The sequence below is a fragment of the Protobothrops mucrosquamatus genome, unplaced genomic scaffold (assembly GCF_001527695.2).
Source record: "Protobothrops mucrosquamatus isolate PMUCROS unplaced genomic scaffold, P.Mucros_1.0 scaffold1897, whole genome shotgun sequence".
NCBI lineage: Eukaryota > Metazoa > Chordata > Lepidosauria > Squamata > Viperidae > Protobothrops > Protobothrops mucrosquamatus.
This window is the reverse complement of record NW_015388023.1, coordinates 341779-367460: the sequence shown is the minus strand read 5'-3', so window position 1 is coordinate 367460 and position 25682 is coordinate 341779. Positions and strand designations below refer to the sequence as shown.

General features: G+C 33.5%; 1 protein-coding gene across 1 annotated transcript in view; it reads right to left on the bottom strand.

Annotated features, from left to right (window-relative positions):
• PCNX1 (pecanex 1) overlaps positions 1 to 25682 on the bottom strand; it is a 93754-nt gene that overhangs the window by 30633 nt on the left and 37439 nt on the right. The window contains exons 8-18 of the mRNA XM_015823519.1: positions 21122 to 21306; positions 13351 to 13441; positions 12990 to 13047; positions 11769 to 11986; positions 11164 to 11317; positions 9954 to 9986; positions 9114 to 9285; positions 7162 to 7272; positions 5068 to 5159; positions 3595 to 3704; positions 1756 to 1861 (exon numbers count right to left, since the gene is read on the bottom strand). Of these exons, the coding sequence (XP_015679005.1) occupies positions 1756 to 1861; positions 3595 to 3704; positions 5068 to 5159; positions 7162 to 7272; positions 9114 to 9285; positions 9954 to 9986; positions 11164 to 11317; positions 11769 to 11986; positions 12990 to 13047; positions 13351 to 13441; positions 21122 to 21306 (1330 nt within the window). The remainder of the gene's footprint in view (positions 1 to 1755; positions 1862 to 3594; positions 3705 to 5067; positions 5160 to 7161; positions 7273 to 9113; positions 9286 to 9953; positions 9987 to 11163; positions 11318 to 11768; positions 11987 to 12989; positions 13048 to 13350; positions 13442 to 21121; positions 21307 to 25682) is intronic.

Genomic DNA, 25682 nt, shown 5'->3' with positions numbered 1-25682 from the left:
CATGTCAACTTCCACATTTTTATTACTCACATAGTTATTTTGAAGAGAGTTTCAGAATATAGCAATGTAATTAATATTTATAGTCTCAAAACATACTCCCCCCCTCCCCCAGTTTTTATTGACATATTTGTGGAATTTGGGTTTAGGTACCAGACAACTTGCCAAGCTGTACAGAGATTATTTTTTTAAACAATTGTTATAACAGAGTATCATAAATGTTAGCACAGTCTGAACAAGTCATTTAAATACCTAAGTTGTATATATATCTTTGGCATCATGTGACTCTTATACTGTATTTGTATTTACAGCAAGATATATAGAGATTAAGTAACATCAGTGGTGCTTGTTTAATTTATTTCACAAGCAAAGTAATCCAATAATAAATGTGTCCATGATTCAGTAGATTCAGTAATTGTTTTCATTATCTTTAGCTACAACCACTGCAACCAAACATTCTCTGAAACTGGTGGTTAGCTTCTCATATTAATACAGGGGTCTTCAAACTTGGCCCTTTTATGACTTGTGGACTTCAACTCCCAGAATTCCTCAGCCAGTGTGCCTGGAATTCTGGGAGTTGAAGTCCACAAGTCATAAAAGGGCCATGTTTGAAGACCCCTGTATTAATAGATAGGCATTCTGGCCCATTCCACCATGGTGAATGGCTTCAATTGAATGGCATTTGTGGGTTTTCTTGCATTAATTGCTTACTTCAGGTTCCACATAATACTTCAATGAGATTTATATCAGTCCTTTGACACTGAGTTTGTTCTTTCTCCATTATTTTATAGATTTCCTTGTATAGTTGGAATCACTGACTTTTTGTATGATCTATTTGTGCTTTACTTCAGTTTCAGCTGGCAGACAGATGATCTCATATTCTCTGCAGAATTCACTAACAGGATCAGAATTCACGCTTCTTCATCAATGGTAAGTCGTTCAGGTCCTGAGGAAGCAAAGCGTCCCCAAGCCATGGCACTACCAGCTCCATACTTGACTAGTGGTACAAAGTTCTTACAGCAGAATGTATTGTTTGATTTAATATAATAAATATAATGTGAGTATAATAAAACCCATACAGCCTAAAAAGTTCCAGTTCGGATTTGGTGGTAAAGATATACAAATACTTAGATATTCTGACATAATCAAATACTCTTTTCATAGAGCTGTAGACATGGAACATGCACATTGGGATGTTCTCCAAATGTTCTGCACTCCCCATCCCGTTTGTGTCGCACCGTTTAAAGTGCTTTTGGATTGAAAGGATGACATCCCCATTGCCTGGGGATGTCCGTGGGGGTTCCTTTTATGTCCCGTCAAGGAGCTGGAGTGGAAGACAGGAGCTCATCCTGCCACGCAGCAGCACTTTGGGTCTCGAATGCGGATGTTGCTAACCTCCAACCTGGTGTCCTAACATGAGCTACTGTGTTCCTAATGTTCTGGACAGTATCTCCTACAAATCCCAGATGAGCAATGATCAGTATTAATAGTTCTGAAAGTTTCCTCTGTTCATGAAACTTATTAAACTGTCTCTTATACTACAGATTTGGCTTATTTACAGCAGATACTAGTGGTGTTCATATTACTGGAAATATAACTGTATACAACATTGAAACATCGATAAGCATTGGATTATGACTCAGATGGTGATTATTCCTAAACATCCCAGAAATATGTCAACTATTTAGCTCAATATTTAGTACTCATGATAGCAAACCTGTGAGAATTATTAATAATTTAAACTACGTTCCAACTTACCACTGAGTTTCTAAGCTTTTCAGGTAAGGGGTCTTTGACTTCAGATAGTGGATCTTCTGGGTTTTTATCTTCTGAAGTCGGAAAAAGCTTTGATTGCACTAAAGAACTAAAGTAAATACTTGTTTTAAACAAAGTCTTTACAGAAAATGCATTATCCATTACTGTATTCTAAGCAAATCTAAAGCATTCCTTCCAGTTTAAAGGAAAATGAGTCTTCATTTTCTGATAAAACAAACTATGTCTTTACAATGCTGTAGATCATGAGATAAAATGTTATAAATTGCTTCTATATATCCTCTACAGCAGGGGTGTCAAACTGCTGGCCTGTGGGCCGGTTGCATCATGCGGAGGCCACGCCCACCCCAGCTCCGGCAATGCAAAAAAAGTCGTGATACGTCGCGACACGTCACGTGACGCAGTGAGTTTGACACCCGTGCTCTACAGCAAGGTGCCAATCATTCATAGCTTCACTGAAACAGTTGAAACTTGAAAATGTAAATGAATGTTACTATTTAACTATTACACATTTATCTTTTAGATATCATCAGAAATGCTTCAGTTCAATATTTCAAACATATCTGTAAGTAATTTAAAGTACTTTGTGTAATTTTTAGCTGACTGTTATTATGCAAATAATTCCTACGAAGCTCTGGGTGCATCTTAAATTTATTTATTCAGAAGATTTATATCACTGCCCATTTTATATCATTTATATCACTGCCCTGGGCAGCTCATAACAACTGTAAAACCAAGATAAAAGATTGCTTTATCACAGAAAATAATCATAAAAACAGTAAAGCAATAAAACAAAAATTCTGTGCCTTAATCATCTCCTTAGGATAGGTAGGCTCCAGTGGTCCATATTTCAAACTATGTGGTCCGTATTTCAAACTATCTATCTATACAGTTTTAGGAGGGACTGGCCAAGCCAGGGAGAGGAGTCAAACAGGGACTTATTCTAGAATCTCTATGTGGGCACAAGAGGGCAAAATCCAACCCTTCCTTGAATGCCATTGAACTTTATCTAGTCTCACCTAGGTGCAAACCTCTATTCTGAGAAAATTCCTGTGTATAGGATTAGCAATAAAATAGCTAACTGAACTCTTCAAAAGTGGGTTGGCTGGTTGTGCCTAACAATAGTACAATCCTATCTCAGCACCTTGATAAAATGCCAGGTCTTAAAGTCTCCTGAAAGGCCAAAAGGGTGGGCACCCATCAAATTGCTGAGGGGAAGGTGTTCCACAAGGTAGGAGCAATCACAGAAAAGGCACGCTTCCAAGGTCCCACTAGATGACAAGATTTCAGGGAAGGGACTGGGAGCGTGCCTACCCTATCTGATCTAGTGGGATAGGCAAATATTCTTTTGGAGATGTAGTCCCACAAATAACCTGTACCATATAGGGCTTTAAAGGTGATAACAAGCACCTGGAAGGAAACTGAGAGGCGTGCAGTTCATGCAATAAAGATGCAATATGGGCAAACCCCAATATTGTGCGCCCTGCTGCATTTTGGACTATCAACTTGCAAGTGATCTTCAAGGGCAGCCCCATTATTGCGCATTGCAATAATCCAACTGGGAAGTGACTATTGCATCTAGACATATACAAATGCTTCAGAATCATCATAGTCTATGGCAGTAATCAGAGTAACTTGGCACTTTTAAGGAAGAAATTTCAATGCAGCAAAGAGCTACAATTGCAATCCTATATCTATTTACTACTAGTTCCAAGTGAGTTAAGGTGAAACAGCATTAGGCTTTTAAAAAGTTAATTTCTTCTAGTATTTCTCAATTTGAGGAACAAAATTGATGTAATTATAGAAACAGGATGCATCACTTACAAAAGGACAGAAGGATCACTACTTTGTCGGCTGAGATGATAGGAAATTGCCACTAATGTACCACAGAATACTGAGAAAAGCACTGGAATATGTTGACCATCCCAAGAATCCTGTAGACAAATACGTATTCCTTTATCAGAATGATTACATCAAATTATAGTGTAAAAGATCATTTTTATTTTTAACTTGTTAGAAATTCTGTATTCAAAAATTAATAATCATATCATTTGCATAGTTGGTTAAACCACAAGTTTATTTGGTTTGGGGATTATTTTAAACCTGCTTTTTGATTTATACAAAGAAAAGTAATGAAATGTAAATGTCTATGGAGATTCTCAATCATCCAGTTATAGTTATTCGAAAAGGGCTTTTTCCAAAAGGCAAGTTTCTTTGTTTTGTTTTGTTTTTTAAATGCTTCGCTTCACATCCTAGAAGCTTCTTCAAGTTCTAACTAGCTGGTGGGGAACTAAAGAAGCATCTTGAATGAGAAGCAAAATGTTTTCAAAGCAAAAACCCAGAATTCCAGTTGCCTTTTGGAAAAAGCACCTTTGGGATAATGAAATGTAACCATAAAATAATCCAATTCCAGTATTCAGGAGTCATAGAATTCCAACTGAGAGCTCTGAAACAAGGTACACATTACTCAATATAAAGATCAGAAAGTATCTGGAAGCATTATAATTCCCTGGGAAAAATAAATGAGAACTAATGAAGGAGAATATTTGTAACTCAGGGTTGAAATGAGGGGTCCTTGGTGCTCTCTGAGCTTGCTTGTTTTCTTGCAGACATTTCATTACCCTAACTAGGTAACCTCATCAGTGCTAGTAAGGAGTGCCGTTTGCTGTCAGTTTGTATTCTGGTGTCTTGCCTGTCTGGTTGGATGGGGGCGGTCTTAAGGATTCTTTGTTTGGGCTGTTTACTAATGGCTCTGTGGCAGTTTCTTGATTGGGGTATTGCTTAACAAATTTAGCAGCTTACGGGCTAAATTAATTCTCTATGTAGCTTTTTTACTTCTTTTTTTGCAAAGTTTAATTTATCGTAATAATCATAATATGGATTGAGAAAAAGAGAGATTCGTTTCTCACTATAAACTGTTATTATATTTTTTTCTTGATAGTGTTGTATTCTTTGTATTACAGTATTATAAAATAATAATACTATCACACTGAATTTGCCTAACGTCCTTACCTTACATTCCTTACATTACACCTAATATCAACAAATATTTTAAATATATTTTCTTGTATAAAGATGCGGGACTTTTGTATGCATCTTGAAGTTATTTCAAATTAATGTTATTGGAAGATCCCTGGGTTTCTGTATTGTATGAAAAAAAGGATCTTATGTCCTTGTACAATATAAAACCATGAAGTCAAATGATAACTGCATTTATCCATTAAAAAAAAACCAGAATATAACAATTTTAAATCTAACTGTACTATATAAAAATATAGCACTGATGCTACTACTCACCTTTAGGGCCCCATAACACAATCCATATAATAATGCTACTGCCACAATACTACAGATAAAACTGTAGAGTGCTGCAATGAGGCTCGTCGTGGCTAGATATAATACAATAACGAAGAATAATAAAAAAATTAGTAAAATGAACCTTGATGTAAAAAATTAAGCATTTATTATTTTGAAGTTTGTTTTAGTTGTATCTTTGGGTATAAAGAATTTAAATAAATTCACTTTCAGGAAATATTTTTTCACATCTTCTTAATGATCAAAAATAAATTATTGCTACTTTTCAAATAATATACAGGTACTCCTCGACTTACAACAGTTCATTTAGTAACCATTCAAAGTTACAACAGCATTAAAATAATTTTTAAAACCATTTTTCACACGTATGACCATTGCAGCATCCCCATGGTCAAGTGGTCAAAATTCAGATGCTTGACAACTGACTCATATTTATGACAGTTGCCATGTCCCAGGATCATGGGATCATCTTTTACAACCTTCGGACAAAGTCAATGGAAAAGCCAGATTCACTTAACAACCATGTAACTAACATAACATAAAAGCAAAAGAGAACTAGGTTGATGCAGTGGTTAAGACACAAGCTAGAAACCAGGATACTGTGAGTTCTAGCCCTGCCTTAGACACAAAGCCAGTTGCGTGACTTTGGGAGTCACTCTCTTTTAATCCTAGGAAGAAGGAAATGGCAAACCACTTCCAAATATTTTGCGAAGAAAAGTATAGGGACTGGCAATGCCTAGAGTCAAAAGTGACTTGAAAGTGTGTATGTGCATGCGTGTCTGCAGACACGCATGCATGCATGCTCTCTCTCTCTCTCTCACACACACTCACACAGACAGACAGACAGACAGACAGACAGACAGACAGACACACACAAAATACCAAAACAAAGTTTGGCATAGAGCAGCAAAATTCAAGTGAACCCTAGACTCATGCATTTCATCCTCAACTTTCCTAACTTGCAGCAGTCCATCGTCTACTTTTATATTTCAATTGATATGTTGTGGTATGCATTTTTTTTGCAACTGAGTACTGTAGAGAGAAAAAATCATTATGAATAAAAATGCATAAAACCATGAATTGCTTCCTACACTCCTATATTATATTGAAATATGCTTAAAATTATGTTTGCTTATATAAATCAGTACATAACTATTTGATTATCAAGCCACTGCCTTGTAGGAGTACTTAGGCAGACAGATACAGGTAGTCCTGACTTACAACCACTTGTTAAGCAACCATTTGAAGTTACAAACATGTTGAAAACAGTGAGAAACAGTTTTGTCCAATGGGATAAAGCCTGACTCAGGAAGCCACAGGTAGGAATTGTTTCCTGGAGAAGGAATGCTCTTGTCAGAATGCTCTTGTTGGCTTTGCACAAAAGGGCATTTATAATAATAATTGCCTCTTTTCACTAAGCTGGTTACTGGAGAAGCTGCTTGCAAAGGGATATGCTTTTGCTGGAGCGCTTTTGCCAATGGGGTTTCTTGGTGCAAAAGGACAGGACAGGAACACCTCATTAACAGCAGCTGCAAGAATCAAAAAGTTAAGCTGGGCAGCAGGGCTCTTAGAATGCAGGATGGCAACGATGACCGTGGCTTGGTTTGGGATGGCTGCTGCTTCCAGGTGCATGGCAAGCAACCCTAGAGCCACACAATGCTGGGACTGCCCGTTGCCTTGCAAGGCATGGGGCAGGACAGTCAAAAGGCAGAGATGGGGGAAGGGATATAGGCAGGTGGGAGTGGGCTTACCTTTCTAAGGTTTGGGGGTGGGAGGGACCAAGCCTAGAATGGCTCGGAATGGGGTGGGTGCTCAGCTAACAACTGCTAAAATGTATTTACTGATGACAAGGGGAATTGTCAGGAATGCCGCACTGAGTATGTGACAACCCACTTTATGAGTACATTGGTTAACAATGGAAATGTTGTTAAGTCGAAGACAACCTATAATTTGGAAAGGTTAAACTTGTAATACACTTAATACTGACAGTTTGGATAAGCATTAAAATTATTTTTAGAAACACACTGAAAAGTTTTCTACTGATTATATTTCATGAAATAAAACCGTTTTACTCACCATTGCCACCAAAGACATGAATATCTAATTGTTCACAGAGGTACATCACAAAAGTGTTCACCTGAGGCAGAAGACCAATGAAGAATACTATAGGGAAGCATAGTATAAACACTATAGGAGACAAAAATGATAAAAAATAGTAAGTACATGAAGAACTGCTGACTAATTCTCCACACTGAACTATGGTGAATAAATGTTCTCTTTACTTTGGAGGAAGAATTACTTCAAGTAGCTGTTGAATTTCATTTTTAGTAGAATACAAGCACTTATATGCATATGGCAGGAAACAGACACTATTATCAGACTTGTTTTAACTACATAATAATCACAAGAGTCTATATTTATAAAACTCATTTGTTTAAGTGCAGGATACTGTATAAAACAGCAAAATATCTGAAATTAATTATTGAACAATTAAGAAAAACTAGCAATACATTAAGATTTATATATACTACACTGAATCCTATGACTCAAAAATGTATTGCTTCTCTCCAAAACCTTTTTTTAACCACACATATTGCTTCTCTCTAAAACTTTTTTTAACTTCACAAATTCAGCAGTACATGCCATAGCAGCTACTTTATTTCCTTCAAAAGTAGCTTCACAGAAGCTCTTGTGCATCTTGTATGGTTGTTGTTTATATGTATATGAGAAAGAATGAGACAAGCACAAGCTAAGTCTTTCTTGTTTTTTATTCTTCAAATTAACATGTTCAACAGAAAGGTACTATGGAGGTCTGAGATAAAACAGATTGAGATGGTTATAAGGACGTAAGCTAGGTGAAGAAAAGTATATGACTGGTGTGTATAGATAGTCCCAGTGCTTTTTTTTGTTAAAAAAAAAAAAAAAGGTGCTGGAACTCGGTTCTGGGCGTTCTATGACAAAAAAAAGCCCTGGATCCTCAACTTACAACAGCAATTGGGACCAGCATGTCCTTTGTCAAATGATGTGGTTATAAAGCTTAGTGACAGCAATCTCTTCAGCATTGCTGAAATCTGGTCATATAAATGGACAATTTTTTGGTGGTGTGCATTTTTTACAGCGTTTAACAAAAATAACAATGGCAATATCTGTGTTAAACGTCTCTAAACTAAAGGTAATATACTTCACCTTTAAATTCCTCTAATTCCCAATACAAAAATCAACAAAGCAAACAAATGAGTTGAACATTTTTGGTCCTGACCACACAGTTGCATCACATATCATCAGACATTCGTGTTCAGAGACCAATGTATTTTTTTAAAAAATATCCACAACACAGGCTAAAAGAGATGATTGCAGCACATGAATTGAAAGATACATCTCCTAATACATTGGAGGGATACTAGGAATACTTTTGGCATAATAAAATGATGGAAGGATATAGAGAGACATTTGTTTTCTTCTATGGATAGTCCTCATTTAGCAACCAAAACTGGGACTGGCAATTTGATTGGTAAATATATTTAGTGATCACTAAATGAAACTGTGACTGTGGTTATGATCCTACTTCAGCTTTCCTTTCCTTTTCAGACCTGAGAAGATTGTAAATGCAAGGATTGGTTGCAAAGGAACTTTTTCAATACTGTCATAACTGTGAATGGTCACTAAGCAAGATAGTCACTTAAAAAGGACTACATGTACTATTTTCCCACTATGTCTTGATTATATTCTCTAGCATATAAATCCTGTATATTCGCTTAAAATCTTTGTTCAAGGACCTTCTTGGGATTGGTGTATCAAAACACTTCATCTTTTTTAAAGAGAGAGACAGAAAGGGAGAGACTAAAATAGAACAATTAGGTACAACAGAGCAAAGATGACAAAGTAATCCATACATCAGGGATTGGGAGAAACTAGCAACTTCCAGATGTTGCTACCTGGGATTGCTGCATTTTTGGTTCAACGGCATCTGGAAGGCTACAGGTTTTCCAGCCTTTACCTAAATGCACCAAATAGAAAATATCACTCACCCATAATCAAGTCCCTTGCTGAAAGCAGCAATATTGGATTCGTGAAAGCCATTCCATATAGTTGGAACCGTGCAGTAAAAGTGCTCTTGCTGCCGTAGTCCAATAGCCAAATGAGACTGCAGCATATACAGAAGTAAACAGGCCTGCTGTAGGCTATGATTCGGTTATGACCCTGGAATACAAGTTTGAGTACTGAAGCTTAAGTTGTAAATTATTGCTCCTTCCTTCAAAAGTCAATTCTGAAACTTTTCATTTCGCATGGTAATTTCACTGAAGACAGAGCTTATGCCTTTTTCTAGATGAAGGAATAGGGGTTTCCCCCCCACACACACACTCCAATAAGACATTGCACAATATTATTTTAATTCTACATCAATTACCTCAGCTTCATACTCCTAGCAAGTAACAAAGATTCAAGTAGCATTAATTTTCAGTTCTAAACAGCAGCTTATTTTCTGCTATCATTAGATATTTTTTTTGCAGCTTCTACTAAAGTAATAGAAATTACCTTAACTCTTTTGTGACTCCTGAATTCCTATCAGGCACCATTAAAATAAATATTGCTGTGTATGTGTATTGTTTTTCTATGTTCTGTGGTTAACACTTCAAAAACTTTCTATTTAGAACATTATCTTCATTTTTAGTGGATTTAATAAGTACATTTTGAACTGCATATTGGCCATTTGTAAATATATGATATATTGTATAGATTTTTTTAAAAAACTATCAATGTTTTTAAAGCACAATTTCTCCTTAATGGCAATATTTTTGAAACAACAGCAATAGATGCAGCAATTTTTGATTTATCAGTCTACATAAAGATCAGATGGGGAAACTTACATGTCGAGGTGATGAAGAATCTGGCTGAACACTCTGAAAAAGTGCAAAGATAGTAGAAAAATGTTACTGTTGGTTTGGTATCTCCTAAGATAATCATCTGCACAAATGGTATTTAAAAAGACTTCCCTGGACACATTAAACTTTCAGGACAGTATTTTTCAATTGTGAAAAAATATTTCTCAAATATTAACCAGAGTTGACGGGAACTAAAAAGTCTATCATAGTTTAGATATGTCTAATTGCAACAAAAGAGAAACAAATCTCTTAAGACCATTTTTGGTGGGGGAAATGGCCATTTAACAGTCTCCCAAGGTATATGATGTAGCTTGTTTTCCCGTTTCTCCTGCAGATTGTAGGAGACCAGGAAAATCTGCCTTGGACATTCTGTATCGATGTATAATCCATTTCTATAAAATCTCATAATGTGACATGAAGAACTCAGAAATATACAAAAAAGCCTAATGAACAATAGGAAGAATAAACTGTTTTTCTGTGTGGGTTACCACAGAAAGGAAAACTGCTGCTCCCTAGGAAAAAAATTCCAAATTCACAATCAAGGAATAGCGTCATTTGGAACAATCCAAATACCTCAAATTGTGAGTGAGTTTTTGAATTATTCAGAAAACTTCAGGATTTTTTTTTAAATATTATCTAATGTGGTTTTTAACAATTTGTAAGATTGCAAGTTTTATAAATCTCACTTCAAAATAAAAAATAAAAAATTGCAGAATTAATAATATTCCCAAGTGTTTATCATTGTCTGTCTGACAAGATACTACATCCACATACATTAATATTTCCTGTGACATCTAAATAAGAGGATTAGTGGCTTCTTAATCATAAGAACAAGCCAGAATCCAATCCAATCCAATCCAATAAAATATATTTTGAAATCCACACTTGTTCTATAAACCATAGTTTATGCAAACTTCTGAACTATGGCAGGTTTACAATTAAATGCAAAATTAATTTATTTCAATCTCCTTCTCTGGCATAAAAAAAAGGAACTGAGAGGAATATGAAGACTGAAAAGATTTGTTCACATGTTGGAAAATATTATTCCATATTCCCCTTCAAGATGCTCTTTTAATGTCATTATTCAAAAATAAGGTATAAAACAGGGACATCTTTTGAAAATACTGTATATTAACTCACAGAGTAGACAACGTTAATAATTTCAAACTAAGCAACAGTGAGGATAAAACATTACCTTCAGCAAAGAGTACTGGCAACTGGCAATCACCAAACAAAATTGGAAGACCCAGATGTCCTTGAAGAAGCCTTCTATAAGGAGTATAGAACCTAGAAAAGCCACTTGGATAGCTAGGATGACAGCTAATACATTTTCCAAGATCTCACGATTCCTATGGGCAAAGAGATGTGTTAGTGAAATGCTTCAACAAAGAATGCAAGAAAGCAGAACAAATAAAATAACTATTATTATCCATGTTCAGAAGACATATTTGCTTATTTTTGATTTTGAAATATAATCAACTACATTTTCACTTGAAATCTATTCTATTAAATAGATCCAAAGCGGATCATCATTCAATCCATCATTTAATCAAATTATCTGGCAGTCCAAATCTCAACAAGAAGAGATAATCACTTCCTCTTTGCTTTTCTAGATTTCTTTTCTATTCAATAGTAACTATTTTATGATTATGACCTTGCTCGGTTTTCAGTCAACTATTTTTTCGGCAATTTTGCTCCTTAATGCTTTGATACTTCTAGAATCTTTGGATTTTTTCCCCAAGCAGACTAATAATCTAAACACATTCTATGTTAGAATAGTATAATGCATACAGGACTTACCTGTCAAACAAAGCCAAAAGAGTCAATCTATCAAAATTGATGCCAATCCAGACTTTGGGTAGGATCCAAAAGCGATAATAATGTTTCACTTTTTGCGATGGCTCCTCTTGTTGTTGTAGATGGTCCTGCAGATCAGGACTCAGGTCCATGTCTTGATGCTCCAGAAGATCGGTATCTATGGTCAACAGTCTGTTCAGTCTGATCTGAGGGAGGGAAAGCTACAATAACATTAATAAGATTTTGCTTTCATATTTTACTTCTTTAGTCCTATTTTGAAAGAATATAAATGTTAGGAGAGAAATCCTGCTAGGTGATGACTACTTGATTACCCACCATCTGTATAAGGCTCTACAAGTACTGGGGAGAGAGTTATCTCTGGAAGAGTTATATGAATGACAGTTGCTTAAGACCATTACTCAAAAACACTATGGCTATGCCACAGGATATCAGGATTGGCTAACTGTCTTCAACAAAGAAATACAGATCTTTTCCAACGTTAAGTAAAATAGCAGAGATAGCATACCTGCACACCAAGCTACAGGGATATTTAATGCTATATCAAAGGATGAGACTAGGACTGCTGAACAAGGCATATGATTGGATTGCATATCAATAAGGCATTTATACATATTAGCCCTAATATATTAAAGCAGCTATGTCATTCTAGTTATCCGCAACTGTAAAGGTAGTCCTTGACTTAAAACAGTGACCATTCAAATATACAACAATACTGAAAAAAGTGACGTTTTTCACATTTACAACCATTGCAGCATCCCCATGTCACGTGATCAAAATTCAGATGCGTGGCAACTGATTCATATTTATGACGTGTGCAGTGTCCCAGGGTCATGTGACCTTCTGACAAGCAAAGTCAATGGGCAAGCCAGATTCACTTAACAACCGTGTCTAACTTAACAACTGCAGTGATTCACTTAAATAATGTGGCAAAGAAAGGTCATAAAATGGGACAAAATTCACTTAACAAATGTCTCACTTAGCAACAGAAATGTTGGCTCAATTGTGATTCTTAGTTGAGGACTATCTGTAATGTCCAGCTGCTGACCATTTGAACCATACATTTCAGGTGGTCAGCCTGAATTTAATTGGACCAGCTAAGTTTAGAATATAAAATGATAGATAGATAGATAGATAGATAGATAGATAGATAGATAGATAATGATTATTTGTTTGCAACAAATAGTAGCAAATGCAAAAACTTACTAAATCATGTGGATAAAAACGAACTGAGGTAGAACTTGAGACATGAGAATCCGTATCACTGAAACAAGAAGACAAGTTTAGTTTGATACCTTAGTCTGTTTTCCAATTCAATTCGGTTTTCTGTTTTAGAAAATAGAACATTACCCCAATATGCTCATATACACAAACACACATTATATTGAAACAAATGTTTGATTTTGGCAGAATGTCTAATTGAGCCATAACCCAGTGATGACTTTTTTTCTTTCTTTTTGATGCACATTTGCTTTTAGTATCAAAATGCAATCCTACAAATATTATCCATTTATAAATAAAATTAGTATTACTGCATAAACTACAGCAATTACTTTTAAAAACACACCAGATGTTAGATGTTCTTCTTGCAGCTGGCTCAAAATTCACAAGCGACATATCGCAGCCCCCCGTTTCATAGAGTGTTGAACTGAACTTACCTATTGAAGAGAAAGTCAAGATAGATTAAATATTATGAAATTTTTGAACACTGTAGTAACAAATATATTATTATCTACAAACATACACCCTAATTTAAAAATCGTAAGAAAAATCAATAAGAAAGATCCCCAAAATCAGGATTAGAGATTAACACATGGCCATTTATGAAGCTGGCTAATGTATATACCCATTTTTCATCATCCTTATTTGGCTTAGATTGTTAACACAAACATTAAAAACACAACATCAAGACAATTAAAATATCTACAATGGGATTTTTTATTTTTTTTTTAAAAATCAACTTATTTGGCTTACCAATTCCTACAGCAGTAAGACTATCTTTCCTGTAGGAGAAAGCTAATAAATTGGATCTATGTATTTGCAAAAAAATAGTTAAATAATTAAATAAACGAAAGGGGAAGAATTTGTCTTGTATAATATTTGAATGTAAGACCATTCAGTGAAATTAATTGGCAATACGCTTAAAACAGACAGAAGCAAATGCTTCTTTGAAATTATGCCAATGTATGTAATTTGCTGTCATGATAATTCTATTGCCTGATGAAAACATGGAAAGTCTGCTTCCATTAAAACTATATATTAGCAACCCATGATTATTAGCCACTGATAGAAACAGTTACTAAATGGTTCCTAACACAGATAATAAAGGAATAAAGGATAGATGTAAAGACAAATGCTTGATTTTAAGTTCCTAACTATTGTAAATAAAATGGACTAAATCTTTGTATTTGCTAACTCTGTGTTTATGTGTGTATGAAAATATCACACACTGGAATTTTTAAATTATTATATGACATAGAAAAATGAAAAATTGCACACCTTTTTGATGCATGCTTTTTTTTTTACAATTTGAGGATTTTGTAGAATTTTAAAGAGTGAATTGTAAAGGCCCAAGATCACTGCATCACTTAAAAATCTGATTAAAGCTGGTGAAAATCACACGTTTTCATGATTATTTGTTTTTTAAGGAACACAGTACATTATATTTCTGCATTTTAGCCTTTAAGATCTAACCAAACCCCTAAAAAGACATGTCTTATTCATTCTGGTTCCATTTATTCTTCTGTCTTCTGAACCAAACCAAATCAATCAAACCACAGATTTAAAGAATTAGCAATGCTTCCTTTTTATCAGCAGAGGGAGATAAAACTCTGCATCTCAATAGAGTGGAATTCTACGGTTACTAAAATAAGAAAACAATGACACAATTAAATTAAAAAGTAATAAAATAGAAAAATGTAGAAGAACAAAAAGACTCCACTCTTCAAGTATAGCTAATGACATGCTGTACACTTGTACACAGTTCACTACAACTTTTGAGCAAATAGATGATGTGCATTTTTGTTTTATAATATGCATAGTTCCTTTGAAAATGCCCATTTCATTGTCTGAAACAGGGAATGAAGGAGTCATAGTCTCCATTAAACCTCTCTATAGAAGAAATCCATTGGTCACCATAGTTTGGTTTCAATACAGAACAAGTATATACAAACATGCACGTCTATCATGTTCTTCCTGTTCAAGAAATGCAAAATCCATAAAAAGTTTAATAAATCGTAAACCAAAAAATTAAAGATATGAGATTAAAAAAGAAAGAAAAATAAAGTAGAATAAAATTATTTCATAAATGTAACATTGTCTATATTTCTCCATACTTTTCTAGCCTTGGAAAACATTGATCTTCTACTGCATCCTTACATAGACTCATATATTGCTTTCAATTCTTTAAACTTCTAATCTCTCTCTTTCTCAAAATCTCATCAATTCTATCCAACCATGCTTATTTTGGAGTTCCCTTTCCTCTCAAGCAATTCATTCTTCCTTCACATATTTATTTTGAATTCATTTAACCTATATAAGCAAACTAATTCAACTTATTTCTTTCCTGCTGATCACTGTCATAATTTATAATCCAATGTAGGCCTTCACTTCATTGCATATATTCCTAAACTCCAAATCCATAATATCAAACACCTTTATTTATTACACTCTTATCCTTTCTCTTATTTTTCATGGATGTACAATGTAAATATTTTTCTTTTATTTGGTAATTCACACTTTTTAATAAAGTAGATATCTCTCTTACATTTCAAGTTTAAATCTATCATAAATTTGTTTAGTAAGAAAAAAAGTGTAGAAGTGGTTACCAGCTTTAATTGCAAACATGCCATGAGCAGCATCTTCTGTTAATAGTAAGGACAGGATTTTTTTCAGTTCATTTTTGTCAATCTGCCATAGGTGCTGTTGAAGTCCAGTTTTATCCTAAGCATGTTCACGCTATTACCATATATGCAAGATAGAGTTTCTAAATTAGAGATTGCAAGCTAGTATTCTGTTGCAAGCATTCCACCAGCTAGAAAGTACATGCTGTATATCAACATAACTAGGAATGTTATAACAACTCTATTATATGAATGAAGAAATAGAAAAATAATAATTTGTATAACTGACTTTACATCAGCTTTCCAACTAGTTTAGCCCATACCAATTACACAGGCTTATCATTTGTAGATACAAATCATTTTTGCCCTGTTGCTTACACTGACAGAAAATCAAATTCAGATTACCTGACAGAAGAGTTACAAAACTGTGAACGATTTTTAAAAATAAAATCAAACTCAGGCTCTCAAAATTTTATAGTCTGTCTGTCTTATTTATCTGTCCTATTTCTAAATCTCCAATTTCCCTTAAAGAAGGACTCTGATTTTTTTGGTCAAACAAGCCAGTAATTCATTCATATTGATAAAGATAGCAAACATATTGGCTTTGAGAAAAGAATACCAGCTGAGAAATTACAATACAATACTTACTCAAAACTTCTCCCTTTAAGGGCAATTTATACAACACAGAACAAAACAATTTCATAGTATTAATTCCTTTATCCCTCTCTAGATTCCAAATATGGCAATACTATGCATTTAAGCTATGGTAAAGCTATATTAAATTTCAACATTTGTAGCAATAGATTAGAACATCATCCAATTTGGGAATGTAACACAAATAATCCTCAATTTAGAATCCCTCCCACTCCAAAACGTCATATGATCTCCCACTAATGGTTTTATTTAGATATAAGTAGCACAGATGAAGAAATGGTACTCTGCAGAACACCATGAGTGAATGACTTGCCCAATGAATATCGTCATCCAGCACCATTTAAAAAAAAATCTAAATTTAGTTTTACTACCTAAGGCATAGAGAAAAAATAGGAATATATGTTTCTGCTACATTTTGGATATCTAAACACTTGAAAATCACTGGTACCTGGCTGATAATGCATTTGATGACTTCTTGGCACTTCCTTAAATATAGTGAGATAAGACACACTATAGTTACAATAAAAATAATATAAATGTATATGAATGAATTTAAGAGTGGAATCCAGATTTCCCTTATTAGTGTGTAGATTTATTTAATTTTTTTATTTGATTTCTTTAAAGTATGTATATAATCATATGACAAATTAAATATACCCCATGGACAAAACAATTGTTTGTATTCATTCAAACAATATATAAAGACAAAGATGGTATAACTTAACACTATGAAAAACTGACTTTGTAATCATTTATTCAACCCCCAAAAAAACCAGATATACCATCTCCTTCTGTGGAAAAGATAAGTATACCCTTTGCTCTAATGCAGGCAGTTCTTGCTTAAACAACCAGAAGTAATTATGATGGACCCACAAATAGTTACTTATGACTGCTGCACACACACACACATGGTTTTGGTAAAAAAACAACAACACCCATTTAAGAGAATGGATTCACTTAACGGCCACGTAATACATTTATCAACCATATGATTCTCTTAAATGCAGTCGATTGCAGCAAAAATGGTTGTAAAATCAGGTCACATGGTGATCCACTTAACAACTGCAAAGTCTTTCTATCAAAATTCCAGACTCAACAGTGTGGATTATCTGTGCTTGCCTCCTTTGGCGGAAACAACCTCAAATTGATATTTCTTATAACTGTCTACCAGTCTCTGACATCCACTGCAATTTATTCCCACTCTTCCATGCAGATTTTTTTTCACCTGTGTGATGTTAGAGGGGTTTCAGCCCATTTCAAATTATCCCACAATGTCTTGATGGGATTTGCTGCAGATACAGACTTTGACTTGTTCCTTCCAGATTACTCCATTTCTTTTTTCTTTTCCTTTTTTCCTCCAAGCCATTCCTTGACAGATTTATTGCAATGTTTAGGGTCATTAGTCATTAGGTCAAGGTTTCAGATATATTTCCTTACCTAAACAGAGAAACAGAATGACTAGGGACAGGCAGAAAAGCAGTGAGTGTGGGAGTAACTTTTGATTTCCTGCCAGATTCCCAATTGACTTTCCTTGTAAAAAGCTGGCAGAGAGCACTGGAAATGACTAACATGCAACTATGGCTGACTGCAGTGGTACAGCAGCATGGCGACACTGAAGCAGCCACAACTTAACCAAATATTAATTTACAGGAGTCATGAATCCCAGATTTTGATGCACTATTTAAGTTACTCCATTTGAAGTATATTGATTCAAAAATAGTTGCCCAATAATGCACTGTTTCTCCCAATTGAAGGTCACAGACACAAGGGTTCTAGAGGTATATACATTTACCTAACAGAAAAATGTTTATCAAGTCTGCTGAACACAGTGAAGCTTCAATTCTAGCCATATTTTGACATTTCTTGGCATAAATGACTTAATGATTGCAACAGCAATGGCTCCTTGGATTAAAGTTGAGGTATCAAATGATGACATTATAATCTAATATATAATGTGACTATGATTCAAAGAGAAATAAGTTAGCATTTTTTAAAAAAAAGAAACCACTTATATTATCAAAAGCCAACATTTAATCACTTATAAGTTAACCATTTTTCACCAGGCCCTCTATATGCTTTCCTGTAGTGTCAAATATGGAAGCAGTGAGGCTAACTGTGCACTCTGGTTCTACGGATGTCTACCTTCTCACTTTTAAGTGATTTGATTTAAGCTTCCAGCATGTAAACAATAACACTCCAAGGACATTATTAGGCCATAATTACAACTCTGAAATGTCCTACCAATAAAGAGCAAAAATCTCTGAGAAAAAAAAATCCTAATCAGAGGTAGCAGGCTTGTATAACTCTTGAAACAGAACTAGATGACAAGAAAATAGGAACTCCCTACATTTGAATCATAGCAGTCATCTGCTCATCCATTCCAAAATATAAATATAAAAGTAATACATTCAAAGATTACTGTAACTCCAAAATTCTCTCGTTCTGTAGTTACCACTAAATGCTGCAGGTACCAATAAAGCAGCACATTCTAATAGACAGAGCCATAGCATCAGATTAAGAGCTCCATCAAAACAGACATGATCCTAAAATTATTCCAGCAAAAGATGGTACTTCAAATCTTTGCAATAGCTTTCCTGATCTTTTCTTCCTTATACAAATTATTTTTAAAAAAACAGCATATAACATGACATTAAAAATGCATCAAGTTCTCAAATTTATCAGCATACCGTAGTCTAAGTTAATTCTGGGATACTAAACCACAGAAAAATAAGGACACAAAAGCTCACATTTTTGGGGAAAGACAATGCTAATAGAAGATATTCTCCATTTTGTCCTTTGGAGAAAATAAAATCAGCACAATTCCTGTTTGCTTCTGGTTGAATAAACTATTTATATGGAAGCTCCAGCTATTTATGCAAAGTAAGAATTCACAAATTGTGGTTCTTTAGTAATGATGTCTGTTCTGGCAACCTAAAGAATTAAAACTAAAATGAACAATAATAAAATGGTGATGCAAAGGGCAGACCAACTGAAAAAAGTATTAAAAAAGTAATTATTGGTCTAAAAGCTTATAACTGATTTTGTCCACTAGGTTTGCCAATATACTGGGAAAAATTATCCTGATTATATAGAATTACTATGAAACAAATGTGAATTCATTTAAAACCTTGTCAATGATTTAGAAATTCAAAGGATATTGTGCAGCACATATGCAAAATTTATATTTTCCCACAAGCTATGTAATAAAAAACAGCAAAAGGAGAAGAAGGAGAGGCATAGTTTCCTAATTTAAAATCTAGTTTTCAACCAGGGAGTAATTTCAGCAAGATCCTTCTGTTTATTTCCCAGGACTGTATTTTTAGGATGAATACAAAAAAATATTAATTTCATTTTATGACTGCTTTTTGCAGCAAAAAGAGTTTTGCATAATCAGTGAGAGACTACTATTGTTACCAATTTCTTTTAAAAAAAATCCCAATGTTTTGTTTCCCAGCAAAGATACTGTCTTTCCGTTCACATAAAATTAATTACATTTCTTAAGACTTAATTTTGGGAAAATACAAGTAGAATTGCAGCTTTAGCAAAATAGTATTTACTGTATAATTTACTTAATGCTTTGTAAACATATTTCGCAATCTGCAAGTTGCTATTTTAAGTATGCCTTCTTCAAAGTCGTCAAAAACACATTTTATCAAGTTACATTATTCCAGTTAATCATGAGATGGCACTACTGAATTCTAATGCAACACGATAGAGAAGAAAAAAGACTGCAAAATGAGACATCTGCAACACCTAAATAAGTTGTGATCAACCTGGTCATACATAAAAACCTCTCTTTTCAAAAATCTAATTTTGGATGTTATAGCCAGAGGAATACAGCTATCATATATATCACATACCCTAACTCCAAAACAGAACATCCCTATCTGGGATGGGTATTCTCTTCTTCCAAGCAGGCAATGGAATGGAAGGAATGCGCACAGAGCAGTGAGGGAAGAAGGACTACCACCTGGCCAGCCAGATCAGACAAATCAATCTTGGTGACTGAAGGCACAAAGACATCCTAGCCAGACTGCCTTTACATCCACTACTGAAAGTATCAGTGTTTAAATTTAGCACTGCTTTCACACACACACACACACAAGCCACAATTATTTCCTACCTGATTAAAATATTAATAGGATTTTACATTGTGGATGATAATTCAGCAATCATCAGAGGTCACGTGACACATTTTGTGCTCTGGTACAAATTTAAATCATCCAACATGAAACAGATGTGGAAGTCATTTCTATGATAATTTGTAATTATGTTTTAATTAAAAATAGGCTTGCTAAATTATTAAAGTACAAGTAGTATCATGCCTTCTCTAGGTTTAGTTTCCATATCCAAACATAAGTTCCACTACAGAATTCAGAAATGTTGATCAATACAACAAAATAATCACAAGTGTCAGTACTATAAAGAGGACCATAAACAACTTACAATGGCAACATTTAACACAAAAGTGTATTATAATAACAAAGTTTGAAATGCTATCATTTGCATTCTGAATATTAATGCTAAAAGCCATTTATTATAGTTCCGTGCATAATTAAAATCTTTAAAACGAATGCAAAACGTTGAGACATGGTATTTTGATGGATTTTAATATACGTAATTCAGTATCTTCAATCAGTGATTTAAAAAAAAAAACCCTAGCTAATAATTTAACATATGAAGTCTTGCAGAAGAGAGGCCAGAAGCAATTTGCTGTAAGAAACATGCCTCAACAGTCTGAAATAAAGCCAAGACTAAGCAAGTTTAGGTAGAATGCATTATAAGCCACAAAGCTACAGAATAAACACTTTGATTGCACTAAGTTATGTAATGCCTGCATACCAAGTTCATTGTGCAAACTGCTGCTGCCGACAGCAGATGCACTGTCATGTGTTGCTTCTAACTGGACACTCCCATTTCTCATCAGCAAGGAGGTGCTAGCGCTGAGCACTGCTGCCTGGGAATGGGGGCGTGACTGGACTTTGACTTTGGCTGTGGACTGCTGCCCTTGCTGAACATCTTGAAGGCTACGAAAGAACATGGATGGTGGAAACATTACAGGGAAGAACACAGAAACAGCAGCTAGAAACCAAGTTAACACTGTATTTTGTTTTAAGGTTAAGAGAGAACTGCAATACATTGAACTAACCAATTTTTGATGAACAACACTGTTACAACATATCCAGGAAATCAAACAAACAAAAATCAAAATTAGCTGGATAACCATTCCAAGCAGTTTCTACACTAACTTGGAATTACTTCAAAACATTTTCTACTTCACATAGTTATCTCCTAAGCAGTATTCGAAAGTACAATTATATCATGATGTCAATGTCTAATGTAGTATCATGTAATTTTTTTAAAAAATGTTAAGCTTTGCTTTTTTGCTAACAAACAGCAAATGTTACTCTTTCATGCAAGTTTAAAGTAAACTTTGAAAAGACTATAAGGAGTAAATGCAGTTGCTTTGCTCAACTCAGTTTAAAAATAACAACATACATCTGTTGCATTAAAAATCAATTTATTTTATTTATTTTATTATCTATTTATATTGAAGAAAACAAATTATTAGTACATGTCCAATTTTCCTTTTTTTTCTACATTCCCCTCAAATGTGTTCTGTTTAAAGGGCAGGCCAAATTCAGAGGTATACATGGTGGTAAAGATAAAAATAAGAAAAAATATTTATGTATTACATAAAACCCACAATTTTCCTGAATAAAATTGTGATATGGAAAAATTAGATGTACTGTGAAATAAGCCCATTCTGCATGCAGGTATTTGCTATGCTACCAACAGATCTAAGTCTAATTTAAATTGTGACTTACAATCATAGTTATGTAGCCTTAGTTATTTAACCTTAGTTGGGTTTTGGTGAGCATAAAACAATAGCAATCTACCTTACATGTAATTACAGGAATCACACTGAATAAGATTATGTGCAGTCTTTCAAGTCATGATTATGACTGCAATATTAGTACATTTAGTATATTATGACTGTAATACAGCAAGTTCCCAGGTTAAGAATATCCCAATATAAGGATAGCCCATAGTTAAGAACAGAGCCTATTGTAGCAAAATTGAAGTTAAATACATAGTGATTCAAGTTAAATACACAATGGTTCAAATTCATTATACAATATTACTTAATACATAATATTGTGCCAGCTTACATACAAATTCAACTTGGGAACAAATCTCATTCTTAAACTGGGCCTATCTGTATAGCACATTTTAAGAATAAGGCAGAAATTATATATGTTACACCTGAACTAAATGCTACTGAATTAAATCACTGTTATTTCTTGGTAAATTAATAATGGGCATATATATTTATAAATCCCTGAAAGAAACAGTGTGATATAAACCTTTCATAAAAATTTACAATGCAACAATCACACTGTGGTGGAACTTATAAATGTGCACAGGTATTCATTTTAAAGAAATAAAATTTGAAGTATTTCTAAAATGTACCTGCAGCAATCTCTAAATGTGTAACAGTTTTTTATTTATTCAATTTATATTCTGTTTTTCTACATAACTTTATAGAGCTGGCTCAGTCTTGCAATTGCATTTGTGCCTTGAAGTATCATTGTTCTTTGTTTATTAATTTCATATGAATAAAAATGCAATTATTTGTAGAATGTACAGTCTATATTTCTACAATACCCAGTATTATGTACGTAAAAGAAATCTTGAATTTTAAAAGCTTAAAACTATTAATTCCAACAGAAAAAAATTATATATGACTAACAGCAATCTATTGGTGAACAATAAAACCATAAATGCTTAATTATTAATAGTAGTTTCTTAAGGACTTTGTATAACTCCAACATTTCAGATGAATAGAATTATTCCAAGAAAAAAGGATCATGTTTGATAAGTTCACATTGCTCACAAAATTGAAGCAATATTTAAATGAGTGTTAAGAGATCCATAAAAAGTTTTATACATATTTGTTTCATAAATTTAATTATCCAACTAGTTACATCATCAGTGTTAGCAGTGTTGATGTTACCTAGCTGGGTAGTGAAGAGTCTGCAAAAAAAGCAACCAAGGTCAGAGGTCACCAAGGACTCCATAATTCAACCCTGAACTACATATAATGTCTTCTGTTGATTTCTTTCATAGTTTATATTCTCCTTGCTTCATATATCTAATTATCCGACCAGTATTTCTGCATTTTAGATTTCTAAACCTTTAAATTTTTCTCTGATTCTTGTGAAGAACTCTTTCACATTTTTTTCCTTACAGAAGAAAATGAGACAGATGGTTGGTTGGCTTTCTTTATGTGTTAACTGGTTCTTCCAAAAATTTTGCATTTGGAAAATAGATTCAAAGGATCTGTTCCATGAAAATATTACAGAAGATTTTACATTAAGAATAATTATGAAAAAATAGTTCTAATTTCAAAACTATCAACCAATAATACTTATACAATACATTCAATAGACACTGTTAAATTTCAATATGTATAATTCCTAAAATTGTAGTATATCTACTATTATCCTAATTCTTAGAAGAATCTTACTATCATATTTCAGTAAAATAATTTAATAACTGAACAGCTAAAATATATTTTAAAGAACCATCTACAACTGATTAACACATTGCATTCCAATTAAAACAGATAGCCATATTTTTAGAACTATAATTGAATTTTTTTTAAAAAAATATACTTTGTTTACTATAAACAGCTCATGTCAGAAACAGATGTGGTTTAGAGTATATGAAGCTTATAGAATTGAATTATTTAGTTCCTTTTTAAAAAATATTTTACATTTTAAAAATTTATACAATATAATGTTAATATCTACACATGCAAATACAAGAATGGAAAAGTTATTTAATGTTAGTGTATATTTTATCATTATAATTTTAAAAAATTTTTTAAAAATGTATATGTTTATTTATGTACTGTACATTGGGGGGGGAATTAAATACAAATTTTATACCAAAATGGTCTATTATAACATCAAACTTAAAAAAATGCATTTCACACAAAAGTAAAATTTATCAAAATGAAATAACTCTTACAGAAATGAAGATAGGTAGTCTTTGAGAAATTTGCCTGCTACTTAGTCATGGCTTTTAGTCTGTTTTTTTGAGACATTACTTAGCAGAAGTCTTCAGGAATTAGTTTTAATAAATATCATTTACTCTCAAGCCTTTGATATTCCATTCTGTTGCACAAAAATTACAAATTAATAAATCACCTATTCTACAAGTTTCAGCCATGAACTTTATTAAAAGAGCCCTAAAAATATGTTCAACAAAATATGAGAAATTATAATGGATAGGAAATGCTGTTGAAGAATATTTCCAAACAAAGTATCATGTAGCTCTGCATTTTCAATGGACATGAAAAAAAATATCTATCACCATGCAACATGCAAGCCAGCAAGAATAGTGTTAGTTTCCACGGTCCATAAAAACATTGTTATTTGATGGTTTAGCAGTAGCCACAATTCTTTTTTTCCTATTTGTATAAGATAATGCCCTTTGGAATGTAAATAGGCTGGGCTTTGGATGGCCCACAAAAAATAATGCTGAACTTCAACTTTAGACATTTTAAATTCCACCAAGTTAGAGCTGGGAAATTCCTACTTAAAGCAGTTACTGCCCGTATTTGGCTTGATAGACAAATGATATGCCTTAAATTCAGCTTTCCGTGTGTCTGGTTCTTTATTTCTGGGTTGTCTGTAATTGTTTTTATTCTGTTTCATAGGTTAAGGGGAAAAAACAACAAAGCCTAGCTACCTCAAATAAAGATACAACAGAGTTCATAAATAGTTTTATGTTAACAAAATGTTAAAGAATGTTACAATTGTATGGAAGACAAGTTAGAACGAGCTCAGACAATTTTTTCCTAGGTTGATAAAATATTTAGGAGTCCACCTAAATTTAGGTTGTAGTATCTATATTGTCCTTTAAGCTGAGAATCCAAATTTGGCTCAAGGATTGTACAGGAGATCACATGCTACCATTGGTGGGCTTTTGGGAGAATTCCTGTAGGCCATGGAGTCATTTTATGTTATAGACAATATTGTTACTGAAATTGTTCCAGACTCCTAAATTTTATAACTGGATTTCAATTCTTTGATAAGATAAAAAGAAAAAAAAGATATACATTCAGATGAAAGATCGACTACGTAGTTGAATTTGGAAGTTCATTAGTTTATTATTGAGGAATGTTCTAATGTATCAGAAAAAAAGTTTGGAATGTTTAAAAGATGAGGGGTCAATAACTTCAATAAATAGTTACAACGAGAAGAAAATGTTAGAAAGGTTGCATTTTTGTTGCTGTTGCTTACTTCAATTTAACACATGTAATCCACTTATTTTTTCCCTACTTTAAAGTAATGAAGACACTTGAAAAAAACCATTACTACTACTTAATACA